The sequence below is a fragment of the Oncorhynchus nerka genome, linkage group LG11 (genome assembly GCF_034236695.1).
Source record: "Oncorhynchus nerka isolate Pitt River linkage group LG11, Oner_Uvic_2.0, whole genome shotgun sequence".
In the NCBI taxonomy this organism is placed as follows: domain Eukaryota; kingdom Metazoa; phylum Chordata; class Actinopteri; order Salmoniformes; family Salmonidae; genus Oncorhynchus; species Oncorhynchus nerka.
Window position 1 is genome coordinate 66,751,115 of NC_088406.1, and position 19,866 is coordinate 66,770,980.

At 42.6% G+C, this 19,866-nt stretch overlaps 1 protein-coding gene across 2 annotated transcripts; it reads right to left on the minus strand.

The window, feature by feature from the left end:
* Positions 1-5,078: 5,078 nt before the first annotated feature.
* Positions 5,079-19,771, minus strand: LOC115137419 (oocyte zinc finger protein XlCOF29-like). Of its 2 annotated transcripts, none has more exons than XM_065024832.1 (6): positions 19,242-19,771; positions 17,141-17,268; positions 16,777-16,950; positions 7,066-7,233; positions 6,657-6,768; positions 5,079-6,447 (listed from the first exon to the last, which is right to left on the minus strand). In XM_065024832.1, the coding sequence occupies exons 2-6, from the start codon at positions 17,240-17,242 to the stop codon at positions 5,471-5,473; spliced, it is 1,533 nt and encodes a 510-aa protein (XP_064880904.1). In that variant the 5' UTR covers positions 17,243-17,268; positions 19,242-19,771; the 3' UTR covers positions 5,079-5,470. The 2 variants fall into 2 exon arrangements, with proteins under 2 accessions (XP_064880904.1, XP_064880903.1); XM_065024831.1 differs by lacking the exon at positions 19,242-19,771 and adding an exon at positions 17,547-18,123.
* Positions 19,772-19,866: the final 95 nt, after the last annotated feature.

Consider the following 19,866-nt stretch of genomic DNA (forward strand, 5'->3'; position numbering starts at 1 on the left):
CTGAAGACATACCCAAATCTAACTGCCTGGAGCTCAGGCACAGAACCAAGGGTATGCATATTCTTGGTACCATTTGAAAGAAAACACTCTGAAGTTTGTGTAAATGTGAATTGAATGTAGGAGAATATAACACAATAGATCTGGTTTGAAAAAAACATACGTTTTCTTTTTATTGTTGTATCATCTTTAAAATGAACAAGATAAAACAAACATTCAGATAGGATGATGGGGACAATTTCAGTGAAAAACATAAGAGGGCAACCGTACTTGTGCAAAGTTTCAGAATGATAACTTCCAAAATGAGTGTGCTACATGACATTTATCATGAAGTCACCCAGGTGTCCCACACAAGTAGCCCAAATGTACCCAAGTGGCCAAATTGGTGAAGTTATACATTTTGAATGGAATAACTATATACAAAAATCCAAAATGGTATTCTAACACCCCCCCCCCCCCATTTTATTTTATTTTATAGAAAAAACATGAAGAAAAAAAATACACATTTACAAAATAACACTTTCAATATTTGGAAGACCCTCAGTCCTCTACACAATATTATGCTGCTGATGCCAGGTGCCATAGCACATCCATGCCTGCAGAAATACATTTGGGCAGATGAACACCACTTGTGGCAGGAGCTGGATGAACCAGCTTCAGCGGGGGATGGACACCTTGGCACTGGGGGCTCCCAGTTGGAGTCAGTGTCACTGTGAAAGAAAATGTTCAGTTAGAATAGTTTCACATATGAGCCCTGTATCAACAGGTATAATAAACAGATATAGAGTACAGGGAACATAAGGTTGAATATATTATTATAGACCTGCTAGATCTACTGTCTCTATTATATTATGACAGACCAGCTAGATCTGTCTTTATTATATTACAACAGACCAGCTGTATCTACTGTCTCCATTTCCCTTTGGCCATTGTTGTGGGCCTGCCCTCCCCTCAACAGCCTCAAATAGGCTATTTCATTTCACAAATAATATTTTATATTATTAATTTCAAACAACGGCATTAGCATGAGAAGATCTTACCAGTCCAAAACGATGTCCTCTCCGTTCAAAAAATATTCCTCCATTTGGGAATCGCTAAATGAATCGTCCTCTATCAATTTCTTCTAAAATTGTGTGTACATCTGTATATCTAGACTTAGATTGAGCTTTTCCTGACTTAGTTGCCATACTGATTGATATATAAACAGGAGCGTTGCTCCTTCCGGTATGAATCGTCAATGGCGAATAAACCTCTTTACGCCGGAGTTTACTACATGGGTTGGTCTTCCAACACATAAACATTACATATTGCCGTTTACCTCAGCTCATTGGCTATCTACCCAGCTAGATTTCAAGACGATCAGTAGTCATTGGGTTAAAATACAGTCAATCAACGAAACAGCGGGCAAATCATTGGTGCACAATGTCATTACTTGTCTTCAATACGTCCCGCGAAATGACCCATCAGGCTTAGTTGTGTTACAAACAAACCAGTTGATTGCAATGAAACCAAAGACTGGAAAATACATGTTCTGTGTGTGTATTTACCTCGAATGTGTCGTCAAAAATGGAATCAGACGGAATTCACAACACAAGCGGTTCACAAAATGTTTCGTGTAAGGCTATAAAAATGGATTTTATCAAACGAAAAAACAATTGTAACAATGAGCATTGGGATTGCAAACAGAGGAAGATCGTCAAAGGTAAACAATTTATTTTATTGCAGTTTGTGATTTTGTTACGCCTGTGCTGGTTGAAATAGTTGTTTTTTATGGGGCTCTATCCTCAGATAATCGCAACGTATTCTTTCACAGTAAATCCTTTTTAAAATCTGACAACGCAGTTGGATTAGCAAGATTCTAGGCTTTCGAAACATGTGAGACACTTGTATTTTCATGAATGTTTAATATGACTATTTATGTAGCGATCACCGTATGTTGTCGAATTTTATCCCGCTACCGGGTTCCGTGCACAGAGAGGTTAACCCCCCTGTTGATCTTCTGCGCTAAACTCTTACACCCAACAATGTCTCTGCTGCTGTCACTACCACATCTATTTCCTGGGATTTATGCTCCATCAGTGCAGTACATTTAATAACCATAGCAATAAACTCAAATCCTACCTTACTAAAAATCATCCTCTCTGGATCTCTCTCTTCAGACCTACTCACTAGGGGGCTCCCTGTCAAATTACTCACCTCCATCCTCTCTTTACTGCCTCAGCATAGGAAACTTTCTGCCCCACTCGAACTGTGGTAATCTATCACTAAAGCTCTGTTGAGGGCCCTAACAGAATAGCAAATGTAACGTTATGACTACTGTTCCCTGAAGGAGGGAAACAAGGTATAACATACTATGATCGAAGGGTCTGAAATCCACTCCTCGCTGGCAGTCCCGCCTTCCATAGGTGATAAGCGTAAAGCTCGGACTCATTCCTTCAATTTAATACCACTCTTCACAGAGCCCAGTAACGGGTGGTGCGAGTCCAAACGGCTGTCTCCGCAGTAAGCATGCTGTGGGCTAAACACGGAGCAGTGACATCCAAGCGATAAAACCTCACAAAAGTGTGTGGTGATGCCCAACTCGCCACAGCACAAATATCTCCTACAGTCAACCCTTTAAACAACGCCCAACACGCTGCCAGACCCCTAGTGGAGTTGGTACCACACTACAGTAGGTAACCCTTGCTGCTATATGCCAGGGAGATAGCCTCCACAACCCAGTGGGAGAGATTCTGCTTAGAGAGCGGGCTAGGTACCTCTTGTGGTGAACGCCCATCCTGCCCCTGTCTGTATTGGTGGGGTAACCATGAGGTAACTGAGGAAGTCTAGACCCAGACCCAGACCTTCTATGAACCCAGTCAGCAGGCATTAAACAAGATCCTGAAGGAGATGACAGACTTGAGATAGACTCTCTGTGGAGGCTGAAGCCCAGGGTGACCTGATTTTTTAATCATGGGCACTGGTGTTTGTATCATAGGAACAGGAGGGTCTATCAGCCCCAGGCCCTGCTTCATCCCTGCACTGAGACTGTGAAGAGAAGGGTCTGGGCTGCAGACTGGATCCCTGACTGGAGCCTCTGTCTCTCTGATGACCACCAGGACTGTTGTTCAGTCCACCTGTCCACTGGTTGTGTTCTGTGTGGTGGTGGTGGAGTCTCTGTCCCTCGTGGTCGGGTCCTAGTTGCAACTCGGGAAGGAAGAGCGACGGCTCCTGATCCAGAGTTCTGATCCGGGGCCAGGTTGTGACCAGCCGCTTCAGGAGGTCCACTTTCTCCTGCAAGCAACACTGGATATCAGCAGGTCCTCATGAACTGCAGACTATAAACACTAATTGAACAGAAAAGCATAAAGGTTTATGAAATAAACTCTTTGCTGTACACACAGAAACATGACATTATAAAATAACCACAGTCAAGCCCATCTCTAACACTAAACAATATGGAGCCATTGGAGGTCATTATACAAACGTTCCATATGTGTTGATTGAAGAATTAAGTATATTTTGGTTAGACTGAGATAAAGGAAACTCAGTCCCTGTAATGATTTTTTTTAAATAATGTCTGTCAGCACAGGGTCAATTTTGTATTAAATTTTTTTTAAATGGTCATACACTCAACTTTGAAGTACAGTACTTTTATTGCGATACATGTGAAAGTAGAATAACTTCTCACTATGGTAACCATTTTCTGTAAATCTGGTACCCTCACTTTGATAACATTTATTTTAGAATACCTTTGAAAAGGTTCAACATTACAGTACACACATATTCACTACTTCATGTCAAGTAAACATGAATTAAGGCACTATCATTATCTGACTATAAAACACCAGCAACAACCTAAAGGGACAAAGTTTGTCACTCTTCATCAGTGAAGCATTTTTAGTGTGTTTGTCTACAAGGCTGAAGAAAGAGGTAGCTCCTTATTAAATTCATTCTTGATCTTAATTTTCAAACGGTTGGCTGTAGGCTACGTCCTTTCAACACACAATAAATGTCATTTTACATTTCAGGGGGGGAGAGAAAACGTGAGATTCGAACCCTTGCCACAGTTACATGGAGCTAGGCACTCTATACAAAGAGCAATTTGACCAGTCAGTGAAATACACTTGATGTAGTTGCTTTGATTATCAGTATGTGCTGTTGTACTTCTCTGATGAAGCTTCCGTGAACAAGTCCAAGGGTTTTAATTGGCTGATACATAATTTGTTACAGGAAATAATCAGCCACCTGGTGAGGTTATCATAGGGCTAAATGTGCAAGGTTATGTAATGGGAACAGCTAACATGTAGCTTTTGATCACGCGTGACTACATCAATGATTTTAATTGGCTGATGCTTAACCTTGAACTTCTACTTTTTCCTAATGTTCAAAAGTATGGCCCCGAAGTGTTTACCCATCCCCACTATGTTTGAGTCCTATACTGTAGTTACAAAATTACTTAATTGTTAAACCCATCATGGTGGACATAAATGTGTCGTAGGTAAATATGAGTCAGCTATAAGTCAAAAGTCAGACAAACCTGCCAAATATTTTGATGTGTACAGGAGGTGTTTGTTAGCATGTGTAGGTATATTAAGGCTTGGATTCAATAGGAGCAATCATTAATAGGCTATAGCAGACACCTGCAATAGCTGTTTTGGTGGCGGAATTGTCAAATCGGTGACCAGCAGCTCGTGATCATTGTCACGAAGCTACACCCGTCCCACTCGCGTTAGAAGTTCAGAATGAGAAAGTGTATGCTGTACAGAAATAGTGACGCTCAAATTGAAAATCATTCAAACGAGGCCTAATCAGGGTATAGATTACATCTCAAATTCCATTGTTCAAAATTGTAAAGGCTGCATGGGATCTCTCTTAATGAGACTTGTGCAGCCAATGGCAATGTCCGCTTTAGGTATAATGCCTGGAGCTGCTTGTGGATTTGACAGTGCTACCTTCAGTTCCACCTCCGACACCTCAAAACATCAGCTATGTAGATGTTGCCTAAAGTGGATTTGATTGAATCGGGCCCTTTGAAGGTTGTATTGGTGTTTGCAGAATAGGGTGAGATCAGATGTGATGAATACTGAAGACTCACAATGAAAAGTCCCATTTTGTGTTTATTAAACAAGGTGTCAAATACACCATATGAAAATCACACATATACATGTCAACAAAAATCGGCATGAACTTGATAAACTGCATTCATTTTCTCATTAAAAATGTGTCGTTCTATGGATGTAATGGAATAGGAATTTGTGAACCTCATAACCTACTCAGTACAAACACAATATGTAACATACTTTTTATATATGCTCTATATATCACACAATGTCAGGATGCAATATTCTACCCAGGAATGTTCAACACTGAAATCTGTTAACCTCATTATTCAAAGCGCACCTGTGGATCTTTTTGGCTGACAACAATGAACATTGTCTTAAATGCAAAGCTTGATCTAAATGTAAAACAATTAAGTGGAATTATGTCTATTCTATAGAGTGGAATGGTTTTTCTGCTGGTGTATCCTGAGATAGCTCCTCTCTGAGAACCTCTTCCCGCAGTGCGTACAGGCGAACAGCCGTTCTCCCGTGTGGACCTTCAGGTGCCTCTTCAGGCTGCCAGCTTGGGTGAAGCGCATGTGACACTCGGGGCAGCTGTAGGGTTTCTCCCCTGTGTGGACCCTCTGGTGCCTCTTCAGGTTGGACAACTGGGAGAAACTCACCCGGCAAAGATGGCAGCCGAATGGTTTCTCCCCCGTGTGCATCCTCTGGTGGATCTCCAACTGTTTGGGGAAACTGAAGGCTTTCCCACAGAAAGAACACGGGAAGTGCTTCTCTTTTCCACCGGATCTGCTGATAGCGTCACAACTACTGTCATTTGTCAAAGGGCTTGTGTATCCATTTAGTGTTGAGGCACTGGCATTGTCTGAGGTCTGATTTAACATTAGGGGAATGTGAGGATGAAGGCCAGGGAGTGTCTGTGTTGTTGCAGGGTCCATGTTCCAGTTGATAGATCCTATAGAAGGCAGGCTGAAGGCAGCACCTGGTAGGGGATTAACCTGAGGCGCCATCAGTCTCTCTGAATCACAACTATAGGAGCAGGACGGAGCATCGCTAGCAGAGTCTGTGTCTGTTCTCTCCAGCTGCATACTGACACCTCCCCGTCCCCGCGGACCAAATCTATGCTTCGTCCTGGTCGCAGCCAATCTGTTGTCATGGAGACTAAATCCGGATGTTATTTTGTGTTCCAGTTTGGTTGTTGTTTTGTGTTCGACTGTCTGTTTCTGGTTGACAGTGTTGTTCCCCAGCCCAGAGTTGAGGACACTGTCCCATCCACTGACCTCCACTATGTCACCTCTGGTCCTGGCCTGCTCAGTAAAGTTGTCCCCTGGGCCTTTGGCTGCACCGGTCTGGATCTGGGAATCCAAGATATCCACCCAGTCTCCTCTGTTAGCCTCCAGCCAATCACCTGCAGGAAAAAGTTAGAAAATATACTTTATAAACACGACTAAAAAACTCCACGTGTTTTGTTTTGTCAGGTTTATATATTGTGTTTTTGTATTTAACATAAATTGTATTGATTTCCTTTATTGAAGAAAAAAAATATATAGCCAGAAGCGTCACTATTTCCATTGAATAACTATTACTGTATGTAGGTTTTATGTATTACTCCCTTACCTTGCTCCCCCATCTTTAGTCCATTCAGCAGATCAATGCTCTCTGGTCCATCTTCTATTGTCTCCTCTTTGACCAGCAGCAGATCAGGGTTCCCATCCTCCATGTCTACTGACTGTAAGAGATACAGTGTGAGAGGATGTTGGATCCAGAAATCTGATATGAGCACCCTGCTATGGAGCTATGAGGGATTGCTATGAGTACAATGCAAACATGTTAGTTAATTTGATTACTTGACATTCTTTAATAGTTTGATAATTCGAAGGCATGGTCCATATATCTTTCCATATAAATCTTGTTCGTTATGATCTAAAAGGCAAAACTGATGCTAGATCAGTACTCCTGCTCTGAGGTTGTGTGGATTCAGGCCCTGACCGAATACCATTCAGACAGTAGTTCACAGTGGGCTCACCTCAGTGAGACTGTGTGTGGTCCTGTGCTGCTCAGCTGGTTCCTCTGTGGGTTCAGGAGGAGGTGTAGTCTGGTTGTCCTCCACGACCATGTTCCCCTCAGGGTTCCCCAGACCCTCCTCACACCCCTCCTCCTCCTTCACCAGCAGCACCTCTGGAACCTCCTCCTCCTGGAAGAGAGGTGATACAGATTACAGACACACTCCCTCAGGTACAAACACACACAGATAATAAAACACACTTTCAGGAGGGTTTACCCATCCCCACTACGTAAACAATTTTGACGTGTACAGTAGGTGTTAGTATGTGTAGGTATATTTAGTAAGTGTATATTTGCTTATAAAGCGCTATTGTGTGTACACAGAATAGGGTGAGATCAGATGTACGTATACTAAAGAGAGCCTCAAGCAAGTCTAACACAAAATTAGATTTTATTCTATTGAACATACACGTTTAAAAAAAAATCTGCATGAACTTGAACTGCACACATTTCCTCATTCAAAAAAAGTGCATGAAAAAAAAAAAAAGTAGTTCAATGGAAGTAATGAAATAGGCATTTGTTATCATATAGCCTACTCAGTACAAACACTATGTAACAGACGTTTTAGGCTTATACAATGCCAATGAAAGTATTTATACACCTTGACTGATTTCACATTGTTGCGTTACAGCCTGAATTCAATGGATTTCTCTCTCATCCACCTACACACACTATCCCATAATGATCAAGTGAAAAGATGTTGACATTTTTGCAAATTTATTGAAAAGGAAATTTCACACCCGTGAGTCAATACTTTGTAGAAGCACCTTTGGCAGCAATTACAACGGAGTATTTCTGGGTAAGTCGAAGAACTTTCCACACCTGGATTGTGGAATATTTGCCCATTTATACTTTTCTAACATTTTCAAGCTGTCAAATTGGTTGTTGATCATTGCTAGAAAACCATTTTCAGTTCTTGCCATAGATTAAGTATATACAGTGGGGCAAAAAAGTATTTAGTCAGCCACCAATTGTGCAAGTCCTCCCACTTAAAAAGATGAGGCCTGTAATTTTCATCATAGGTACACTTCAACTATGACAGACAAAATGAGGAAAAAATATCCAGAAAATCACATTGTAGGATTTTTAATGAATTTATTTGCAAATTATGGTGGAAAACAAGTATAGAACTTGCACAATTGGTGGCTGACTAAATACTTGTTTGCCCCACTGTACACATTAGCAAAATACATTAACTCAGTTTCACAATTTTAATCCTAGTAAAAATTCCACGTCTTAGGTCAGTTAGGATCACCACTTTATTTTAAGAACATGAAATGTCAGAATAATAGTAGAGATAATAATTTATTTCAGCTTTTATTTATTTTGTCACATTCCCAGTGGGTCAGAAGTTTACATACACTCAATTAGAATTTGGTGTAACTGTGGATGTATTTCAAGGCCTAGCTTCAAACTCAGTGCCTCTTTGCTTGACATCATAGGAAAATCAAAAGAAATCAGCAAAGACCTCAGAAAACAAATTGAAGACCTCCACTAGTCTGGTTCATACTTGGGAGCAATTTTCAAATGCCTAAAGGTACTATGTTCATATGTACAAACAATAGTACGCAGGTATAAACACCACGGGACCACGCAGCCGTCATACCGCTCAGGAAGGAAACGCGTTCTGTCTCCTAGAGATGAACGTACTTATCAATCCCAGAACAGCAAATGACTTTATGAAGATGCTGGAGAAAACAGGTACAAAAGTATCTATATCCACAATAACACGAGTCCTATAAATCGACAAAACCTGAAAGACCGCTCAGCAAGGAAGAAGCCACTGCTCCAAAACCCACCATTAAAAGAAACCAGACTACGGTTTGCAACTGCACATAGGGACAGAGATTGTACTTCTTGGAGAAATGTCCTCCGGTCTGATGAAACAAAAATAGAAATGTTTGGCCATAATGACCATCGTTATGTTTGGAGGAAGAAGGGGGAGGCTTGCAAGCCAAAGAACAGCATCCCAAATGTGAAGTACGGGGGTGGCAACATCATGTTGTGGGGGTGCTTTGCTGCAGGAGGGAGTGGTGCACTTCACAAAATAGATGGCATCATAAAGGCAGGAAGTTAAAGCTTGATCACAAATGGGTCTTCCAAATGGACAAGTTGGTGTGGGGGCTGTGCTTTGGCAAAGTGGGTGGGGTTATATCCTTCCTGTTTGGCCCTGTCCGGGGGTATCATCGGATGGGGCCACAGTGTCTCCTGACCCCTCCCGACTCAGCCTCCAGTATTTATGCTGCAGTAGTTTATGTGTCGGGGGGCTAGGGTCAGTTTGTTATATCTGGAGTAATTCTGTCCTATCCGGTGTCCTGTGTGAATTTAAGTATGCTCTCTCTAATTCTCTAATTTCTTTCTCTCTCTCGGAGGACCTGAGCCCTAGGACCATGCCTCAGGACTACCCCGGCATGATGACTCCTTGCTGTCCCGAGTCCACCTGGCCGTACTGCTGCTCCAGTTTAAACTGTTCTGCCTGTGATTATTATTATTTGACCATGCTGGTCATTTATGAACATCTTGGCCATGTTCTGTTATAATCTACACCAGCTCTGTCAGGAGAAATGGAACAAAATTCACCCAATTTATTGTGGGAAGCTTGTGGAAGACTACCTGAAACATTTGACCCAAGTTAAACAATTTAAAAAGGCAATGCTACCAAATACTAATTGAGTGTACGTAAACTTCTGACCCACTGGGAATGTGATGAAAGAAATAAAAAGAAATCACTCTACTATTATTCTGACATTTCACATTCTTAAAATAACGTGGTGATCCTAACTAATCTAAGACATGGATTTTTTACTAGGATTAAATGTCAGGAATTGTGGAAAAACTGAGTTTAAATGTATTTGGCTAAGGTGTATGTAAATCTGCGACTTCACCTGTATATCAGTGTCTGGATGCAATACTTTTACGGGAATCTTCAACACTGAAATCTTTTACTCTCGTAATTGCAAATCAAATGTTATTTGTCTCATGCGCCGAATACAACATGTGTAGACCTTACAGTGAAATGATTACTTAACCAACAATGACATTAAGTAAATCCCTAAAAAATAAGATAAGAATAACAAATAAAGAGCAGCAGTAAATAATAGCAGGGCTATATACAGGGGGTACCAGTACAGAGTCAATGTGCGGGGGTCACCGGTGAGGGAATTATGTGCATGTAGGTAAAGTTAGTGACCATGCATACATAATAACAGAGTAGCAGCGTAGAAGAGGGTGGGGGCAATGCAAATAGTCTGGGTGGCCATTTCATTAGCTGTTCAGGAGTCTTATGGCTTGGAGGTAGAAGCTATTTAGAAGCCTCTTGGACCTAGACTTGGCGCTCCGGTACCGCTTGCCGTGCGGTAGCAGAAAGAACAGTCTATGACTTGGGTGGCTGGAGTATTTTTGGGGCTTTCCTCTGACACCGCCTGGTAGAGGTCCTGGATGGCAGGTAGCTTGGCCTCTGATGTACTGGGCCATACGCACGATCCTCTGTAGTGCCTTGCGGTCGGAGGCCGAGCAGTTGCCATACCAGGCAGTGATGCAACCAGACAGGATGCTCTCGATGGTGCAGCTGTAGAAGCAGTCTCTTGAGGGGGAATAGGTTTTGTTGTGCCCGCTTCACAACTGTCATGGTATGCTTGGACCATGTTAGTTTGTTGGTGATGTGAAAACCAAGGAACTTGAAGCTCTCAACCTGCTCCACTACAGCCCCGTCGATGAGAATGGGGGCATGCTCGGTCCTCCTTTTCCTATAGTCCACAATCATCTCCTTTGTCTTGATCACATTGAGGGAGAGGTTGTTGTCCTTGCACCACACGGTCAGGTCTCTGACCTCCTCCCTACAGGCTTTCTCATCATTGTCAGTGATCAGGCCTACCACTGTTGTGTCATCAGCAAACTTGATGGTGTTGGAGTCGTGCCTGGCTGTGCAGTCATGAGTGAACAGGGAGTACAGGAGGGGACTGAGCACACACCCCTGAGGGGCCCCCGTGTTGAGGATCAGCGTAGCAGATTTGTTGCCTACCTTTACCACCTGAGGGTGACCCGTCAGGAAGTCCAGGATCCAGTTGCAGAGGGAGTGTTTAGTTCCAGGGTCTTTAGATTAGTGATGAGATTTGAGGGCACTATGGTGTTGAACACTGAGCTGTAGTCAATGAATAGCATTCTCACGTAGGTGATCCTTTTTTCCAGGTGGGAGAGGGCAGTGTGGAGTGCAATAGAGATTACATCATCTGTGGATCTGTTGGTGCGGTATGCAAATTGGTGTGGGTCTAGGGTTTCTGGGATAATGGTGTTGATGTGAGCCATGACCAGCCTTTCAAAGCATTTCATGACTGCAGACGTGAGTGCTACAGGTCGGTAGTCATTTAGACAGGTTACCTTCGTGTTCTTGAGCACAGGGACTATGGTTGTCTGCTTAACCTGTTGAGTGTAGGGGGCAGTATTTTGATGTTTGGATGAAAAATGTACCCAAATGAAACTGCCTATTTCTCAGGCCCAGAATCTAGATTATGCATATAATTGTCAGATTAGGATAGAAAACTCTAAAGTTTCCAAAACTGTCAAAATATTGTCTGTGAGTATAACAGAACTGATATTACAGGCAAAAACCTGAGGAAAACCCAACCCGAAAATGCTGTTTTTCCTGAAAGCTCTGTTCCATTGCCGGCCGTCTCTCCATTTAAAAGGGATATCAACCAGATTCCTTTTCCTATGGCTTCCACATGCTGTGAACAGTCTTTAGACATATTTTTCAAAATAAAAGCCTGAAACTGAGCGAGAAAGATCACAGAGTCATTGTATGGCTGGGTGCCAGCAGCGTTTTGCATGCGCAACAGCTTGGAGCAGACATTTTCTCTCTCTCTCTCTCCTATTGAAGAAGCTACAGTCCCGGTTGAAATATTATCGATTATATATTTTTAAAACAACCTGAGGATTGATTATAAAAAAAATGTTTGACATGTTTCTATGAACTTTACGGATACTATTTGGAATTTGTCTGCTCCGTCGTGACCACTCGAGCCTGTGGATTTCTGAACATAATACACCAACCAAATGGAGGTGTTGTGGATATAAAAATAATCTTTATGGAACAAAAGGAACATTTATTGTTTAACTGGGAGTCTCGTGAGTGCAAACATCCGAAGATCAAAAGGTAAGCAATTCATTTTATTACTTTTCTGACTTTCGTGACCAATCTACTTGGTTGCTAGCTGTTTGTAATGTTTTGTATGCTGAGAGAGATGTCCTTACATAAACGCTTGGTATGCTTTCGCCGAAAAGCTTTTTTGAAATCTGACACGCCAGGTGGATTAACAAGCTAAACTGTGTTTTGCTATATTGCACTTATGATTTCATGAAAATTGAATATTTTTTTGTAATTTAATTTGGCGCTCTGCAATTCAGAGGATGTTGACGAAAATGATCCCGCTAACGGGATGGGTGCATCAAGAAGTTAAAATATGTTGGTATTACAGGCTCAGACAGGGAGAGGTTGAAAATGTCAGTGAAGACACTTGCCAATTGGTCAGCGCATGCTCGGATTACACGTCCTGGTAATCCGCCTGGCCCAGCAGCCTTATGAATGTTAACCCGTTTAAAGGTCTTACATCGGCTGCGGAGAGTGTGATCACACAGTCTTCCGGAACAGCTGATGCTCTCATGCATGTTTCAGTGTTACTTGCCTCGACGTGAGCATAGAAGTTATTTAGCTCGTCTGGTAGGCTCGTATCACTGGGCAGCACTCGACTGTGCTTCCCTTTGTAGTTTAATAGTTTGCAGGCCCTGCCACATCTGACGAGCATCGGAGCCGGTGTAGTACGATTCGATCTTAGTCCTGTATTGACGCTTTGCCTGTGATGGTTTGTCGGAGGGAATAGCAGGATTTCTTATAAGCTTCCGGGTTAGAGTCCTGCTCCTTGAAAGCGGCAGCTCTACCCTTTAGCTCAGTGTGAATGTTGCCTGTAATCCATGGCTTCTGGTTGGGTATGTACGTACAGTTAATGTGAGGACGACGTTATTGATAAAGCCAGTGACTGATGTGGTGTACACTTCAATGCCATCGGAAGAATCCCGGAACATATTTCAGTCTGTGCTAGCAAAACAGTCCTGTAGTTTAGCATCTGCTTCATCTGACCACTTTTTTACAGACTGAGTCACAGGTGCATCTTGTTTTAATTTTTGCTTGTAAGCAGGATCAGGAGGATAGAGTTAAGGTCAGATTTGCCAAATGGAGGGCGAGCTTTGTAAGTGTGAGTCTCTGTGTGTGGAGTAAAGGTGGTCTAGAAAATATTTCCCTCTGGTTCCACATTTAACATGCTGATAGATAGGTAAAACTGATTTAAGTTTCCCTGCATTAAAGTCCCCAGCCACTAGGAGCGCCACCTCTGAATGAACGTTTTCCTGTTTGCTTATGGCGGAATACAGCTCATTGAGTGCTGTTTTAATGCCAACGTCGGTCTGTGGTGGTATGTAGACAGTAGAGGTCGACCGATTAATCGGAATGGCCGATTAATTAGGGCCTATTTCACGTTTTCATAATAGGAAATCTGTATTTTTGGACACCGGTTTTGCAGTTTAAAAAAAAAGTTTTTTTTACACCTTTATTTAACTAACAAGTCAGTTAAGAACACATTCTTATTTTCAATGACGGCCTAGGAACGGTGGGTTAACTGCTACGTTCAGGGGCAGAAAGACAGATTTTTACCTTGTCAGCTCGAGGGATTCAATCTTGCAACCTTACAGTTAACTAGTCCAACGCTCTAACCACCAGATTACATTGCACTCCACGAGGAGACTGCCTGTTACGCGAATGCAATAAGCCAAGGTAAGTTGCTAGCCAGCATTAAACTTCTTATAACAAACAATCATAATCACTAGTTAACTACACATGGTTGATGATATTACTAGTTTATCTAGCATGTCCTGTGTTAATAATCGATATAATCGATGCGGTGCGTATCGTTGCTCCAATGTGTACCTAACTATAAACATCAATGCCTTAAAATCAATACACAGAAGTATATATTTTTAAACCTGCATATTTAGCTAAAGGAAATCCAGGTTAGCAGGCAATATTAACCAGGTGAAATTGTGTCACTTCTCTTGCGTTCATTGCACGCAGAGTCAGTGTATATGCAACAGTTTGGGCTGCCTAATTTGCCAGAATTTTACATAATTATGACATAACATTGAAGGTTGTGCAATGCAACAGGAATTTTTAGACTTATGGATGCCACCCGTTAGATAAAATACGGAACGGTTCCGTATTTCACTGAAAGAATAAACGTCTCGTCTATGATTTGATAGAGCAGTCTGACAGTGATGGTAGGCAGCAACAGGCTCATAAGCATTCATTCAAACAGCACTTTCGTGCGTTTGCCAGCAGCTGTTTATGACTTCAAGCCTATCAACTCCCGAGATTAGGCTGGTGTAACCAATGTGAAATAGCTAGTTAGTTAGCGGGGTGCGCGCTAATAGCGTTTCAAACGTCACTCGCTCTGAGACTTGGAGTAGTTGTTCCCCTTGCTCTGCATGGGTAACGCTGCTTCGAGGGTGGCTGTTGTCTTTGTGTTCCTTGTTCGAGCCCAGGTAGGAGCGAGGAGAGGAACGGAAGCTATACTGTTACACTGGCAACACTGAAGTGCCTATAAGAACATCCAATAGTCAAAGGTTAATGAAAAACAAATGGTAGAGAGAGAAATAGTCCTATAATAACTACAACCTAAAACTTCTTACCTGGGAATATTGAAGACTCATGTTAAAAGGAACCACCAGCTTTCATATGTTCTCGTGTTCGGAGCAAGGAATTTAAATGTTAGCTTTCTTACATGGCACATATTGCACTTTTACTTTCTTCTCCAACACTTTGATTTTACATTATTTAAACCAAATTGAACATGTTTCATTATTTATTTGAGGCTAAATTGATTTTATTGATTTATATTAAGTTAAAATAAGTGTTCATTCAGTATTGTTGTAAATGTCATTATTACAAATAAATGTAAAAAAAAAAAAATATCAGCCGATTAATCGGTATTGGCTTTTTTTGGTCCTCCAATAATCGGCGTTGAAAAATCATAAATCGGTCGACCTCTAGTAGAGCGCTACAGATGAACTCTATCTACCTAGAGAGTATCTCATGATAAGCTGTAGACCACACTCTCAGGTGAGCAAAACCCTGAGACTTCCTTAGATATTGTGCACCAGCTATTGTTACAAATATGCATAGGCCCCCGCCCTGTGTCTTACCAGAGGCTGCGGTTCTGTCGATAGCGTATAACCCGCCAGGTGTATATTCTTACTGTCGTCGTTCAGCCACGCCTCATTGTACAATAAGATGTTACAGTTAATGTCCCGTTGGTTGGATATACGCGCTTTCAGTTTGTCCCATTTATTTTCCAGCGATTGAACATTAGCTAGCAGTACAGAAGGCAAGGGCAGATTAGCCACTCGTCACCTTATCCTCACAAGCCAGCCTGATCTCTTTCTGCGAAACCTGTTTACTTTGCCAGCGAATCATGGGGATCTGGACCTGGTCGGGTGTCCATTGTATATCCCTCACATCTGACTCATTGAAGAAGGCCTTGTCCAATATGAGGTGAGTAATCCCAGTTCAAATGTCCAGAAGCTCTTTTCGGTCATAAGAGACGGTAGCAGCAACATTATGTACAAAACAAGTTGCAAACAACGCAACAAAAAAAAGCAAAATAGCATGGTGGGTTAAGAGCCGATAAGACAGCAGCCCTACCCGCCGGCGCCATCTTCAGTATGCATCAAATGCATCCGAGGATAGGATGTTTTAAGCTGACAACAATCACAATACATCTTTGTCTTTAATGCAGGGTTTGATCTAAACGTCAGAAGCTATCGAGTGGAATGGTTACTTTATGTTCTAGAATGGGATTTTTTTCTGCTGGTGTGTCCTTAGGTAGCTCCTCTCTTAGAACCTCTTCCTGCAGTGTGTACAGGCGAACGGCTTCTATCCCCTGTGGACCCCATGAAAGAACATGCAGAGGAACGTTTGTCTTTAATATTGACTGATGTTGCGCCCCCTCCCCACAACTTGGCCCTTTGAGTTCAATACCTGATTGAAAAGGACATTTGAATCAGAAGGCCCCATCGATGAGGAAATTGGGTCACAATCCCTGAACGTGTGGAAAGGGGAGTGGGTCGTGACACTTGGATTTGTCTAAGCTTTCCCTGTAAACTAAGAAATGTCTGCTCTGTGAGAGTCTGTCTCCTAGGTGACTATCTGCATTCCATGTGGGAGGAACGTCACACTCCGCTTTCAGTCACTTCATCTACAACCAGACCCTGCCCTTTCCTATCTAGGCACCCTTCAGAGTATACACTACTACTGTACAGGTTCCAGTCCCCTCTAGACAGATCAGTTTGTGTCTAAACCAAATGGCATGTCGCCAGGGTCCATCTCTGTAGCGTAAGAACAAGACGGATAATGGCTGCCAATGTCTAAAACATCAGTATCCCCAATTAACCATCCTCTGGCTCTGCTGAAATACCTGTAAATACTCTGAGCCAGGAGCAAGAGTTCAGCCCCCCCCCCCATCTCTCTGGGTCTGATCTGTGGTTAGATCCTGCGTGTAAGAGCCTGTGTGTTACAGTTAAAGTCTCTGAGTGCATCTGACTTGAGGACGGTGTTCGCCGTTCCACTGACCTCCCTGGTGTTGCGTTGGGTCCTGGCCTGGGGCATGGTGACGGTGGGGCAGTCACCCATCACTACTGGGGGCGTCACTCCAGCCTCTGCGCCAGTCTGGATGTCTCTGTTGTGTCTTGGGTTCTCCCCTTCAGCCCTCTCCTGCTTTACCCCAGGACCTGCAGCCTCTGCAGACTGACACAAGAAGAGATTATTATCTGTACATGATTTGAATTGGATAACAATGTTGTAGGGAAGGCTCACAGCACCCCTATGGGAGATAAGGATGTACATGTAAGCAAATGAATAGCTGAGGGTAGCCTTTCTGAAGTAAACAGGCCACATTTGATGTACTCCAATTTTGATGTAATACTATGACACTAACCTCTATCACAATAACATGCTGGGTTGAGGTTCCACTCCCCTCAACAGCTATGGGTTGGTCATCTCTCCACGTGTTGTGTCCCGCTGGGTTCACAAAGCTCATGTGGCCTCCAGTGGGATGTCCTTCACCTAATAGTTATTGGAGGTGGTTAAATTAGGTATTGTCCGCGTAGTGTAGATTTTGACTAGGTGGGATGCAGCTAATGTCAGAAGTCACTTTCCGTATCAGGTTAGCAGACTTTACGCAGCAATATAGGATACTTAACCTAACTATAATAACCTGCTACGTTACGTTAAGGTTAAGAAAAGTACAAGCTAAAATCCCAAAATTCTCACCGACTCAACTTTTGACATTAGCGGGATGACATCCCTTCTAGACATGACCCACAGCCTTCTGCAAAATGTACCTCTTGCCATTCCTCTGTATCGATCGAGGATCTTGACACTACTGGGACGAATGGCGAGGACGCGCTCCCGTGCCACCTTCAGTTCCAGTAGCTGTAGTTTCCTACGCAATACCCTGTTTTCTTTCTGGCTTTGATTTATTTCCAAACGAAACACTGCATAGTCGTCGTCTACGAGTTTACAGATCTCGGTCACGGCTGAATTCGCTAGCAGCTCCATGATGGAGGCTATTTGAGTGTGAAAACCCATACAGTTAGCCATTGTTAGCTAACGTTAACAGCTAGCTAGCGTTACCTAGATAACATCTATCAAGTAAGTCCCGTCTCCAACGCGATTTAAATTCTACCTGGAGTGATGTTGTGCAGTTATAAGTTCCAGGGTGTTAATAAAAGTCTAAATTCCAACAAAAATGCTAACGTGGAAATGGTTCTTGATCATTGTTTACTTGCGTTTACACAGATGTTATTGGTTGAAGTCAGCTCAAATGGTGCGGCTAAATAAAAAGTATATGCGCGCTGTTCTTTGAAATACGGTATTGCTTATTACGTTACACATCAAATCTATTCATTGGCCTTTCCGTATTTGAGAAAAAAAGTATGTCCTCCGTGAACCGGAAACCGATAAGTGGTCTTCTTTGAGGTTTAATGGGGGTTGGCATGTTGCATTACCGCCACCTACTAGACTGGAGTACACCTCCCGTATACTTTGCTTGGAAAAAATAAAAACAAATGCCCTACCATCTAACACGACACTCACAAAAAAATAACACAACCCATAACACAACCCACAACCCCACTATTTAAATCTATGTAGTCCTACCTCAGGCCAACAACCTGACACCACCACTTAACACAACCATTAACTCTGATGTCAGCTACCTCTTTGCAGCTGCCACCACAACCTCAATTTTCTGCAACTTTACATTCCATCCCTGCAGTACGATTGATGATCATTGCTGTAAATCCAATCTTACTGAAACATATATGTCACTTGCTGTCCTATCCCTCTACTGGTACAGATATTCTACTCACACCACTCCTCTCAGGATCCCTCCTCCTTGACCCATCTTCCTCTACTTTCTTCACTGCCTCAGCCAGCCCAGCCTCACATTCAATTCAGCCCAGCAGCATATGACAACTTCTGCACTACTCTAACCCTGGAAACCTCAACCTGCCTCTCGCACTGGACATTTCTGATCTCAAGCCCCATAGGCACCCCTACAGGTAACACATACCACTACTTTCCTGACCAGCAGAAACACAAACAATTATCACAAGACCACTTCTAGTTTCCCTCACCGATTCCACAGCACCAAACTCTTTTCACCCACCTGAAACCACAAATGGATCAGCCAAAAGGGTCCACTTTTTCCAAACTTCACTCCTACGGTCACAGATTCATCAATATCCTGACCCTCAGTGCTAGCCTCGGGCTCAGAGAACTTCCCCACACCGACCACCTCCAATACTTCGCCCTCATTCACTTCCACTTCTCCTCCTGTCTTCAGCTCACTCTACTTACACTTTCTACCATTCTTCTTTAACAAACCATCTCCCTTTCCCAATCATTTTTAACCAACTCAAGCCTCACCATCTTCCTCTCAGACCTCCTCTGCCTCTCCTTCCCCCCTCCATATTCCAAGTATACATCTCCTTATGATAATATTGCACTTCTACTGACATACATATTGTTCTTACCTTGTCAAGGGACGCAATTTTAACCGGCTGTCACAATCTCGTGCAGTCAGCACGAACCCCTCGGGATGTATTTCTCAACAGGGTATCCCACTTATAAAGCATCTGTTTCGTCTTGATGTTCTTCATCAAAAGCTATCGTGCCGCTTTTCCTTTTCAAACAAGCGCGCTCTTCCAACCACCCTCCACCCGGGTGTGTCTTCCCGACCTCCGATAAGTGGCCGAGGAGATATAAATTCGTTAGTAGTCCAAAGGAAGTGTCCTCCCCTCGTTGATAGTCTTTTTGGAATCTACCATGCCACCTTTGAATCAGCTTTTGTTTTGTTGCTGGAGAAAAGCATGCAGCTGTTTAAAAAACAAACACAGTGCCTTGCAAAAGTATTCATCACCCTTGGCGTTTTTCCTATTTTGCTGCATTACAACCTGTAATTTTAATGCATTTTTATTTGGATTTCATGTAATGGACATACGCAAAATAGTCCAAATTGGTGAAGTGAAATGAAATGAAAAAAAAGGACATTTTTCTAAAAAACGGAAAAGTGGTCTGTGCATATGTATTCACCCCCTTTGCTATGAAGCCCCTAAATAAGATCTGGTACAACCAATTACCTTCAGAAGTAACATAATT

What these genes read in the sequence shown, in the direction of transcription:
- LOC115137419 (XM_065024831.1), bottom strand. Translation starts at nt 17,805, where the DNA reads ATGGCTAACTGTATGGGTTTTCACACTCAAATAGCCTCCATCATGGAG. An exon ending in ATACAGAGGAATGGCAAGAG is followed by an intron (nt 17,269 to 17,546) that starts GTACATTTTGCA and finishes AATAACTATTAG; the next exon opens with GTGAAGGACATCCCACTGGA. An exon ending in CCCAACGCAACACCAGGGAG is followed by an intron (nt 7,234 to 16,776) that starts GTCAGTGGAACG and finishes CCTCTCTTCCAG; the next exon opens with GAGGAGGAGGTTCCAGAGGT.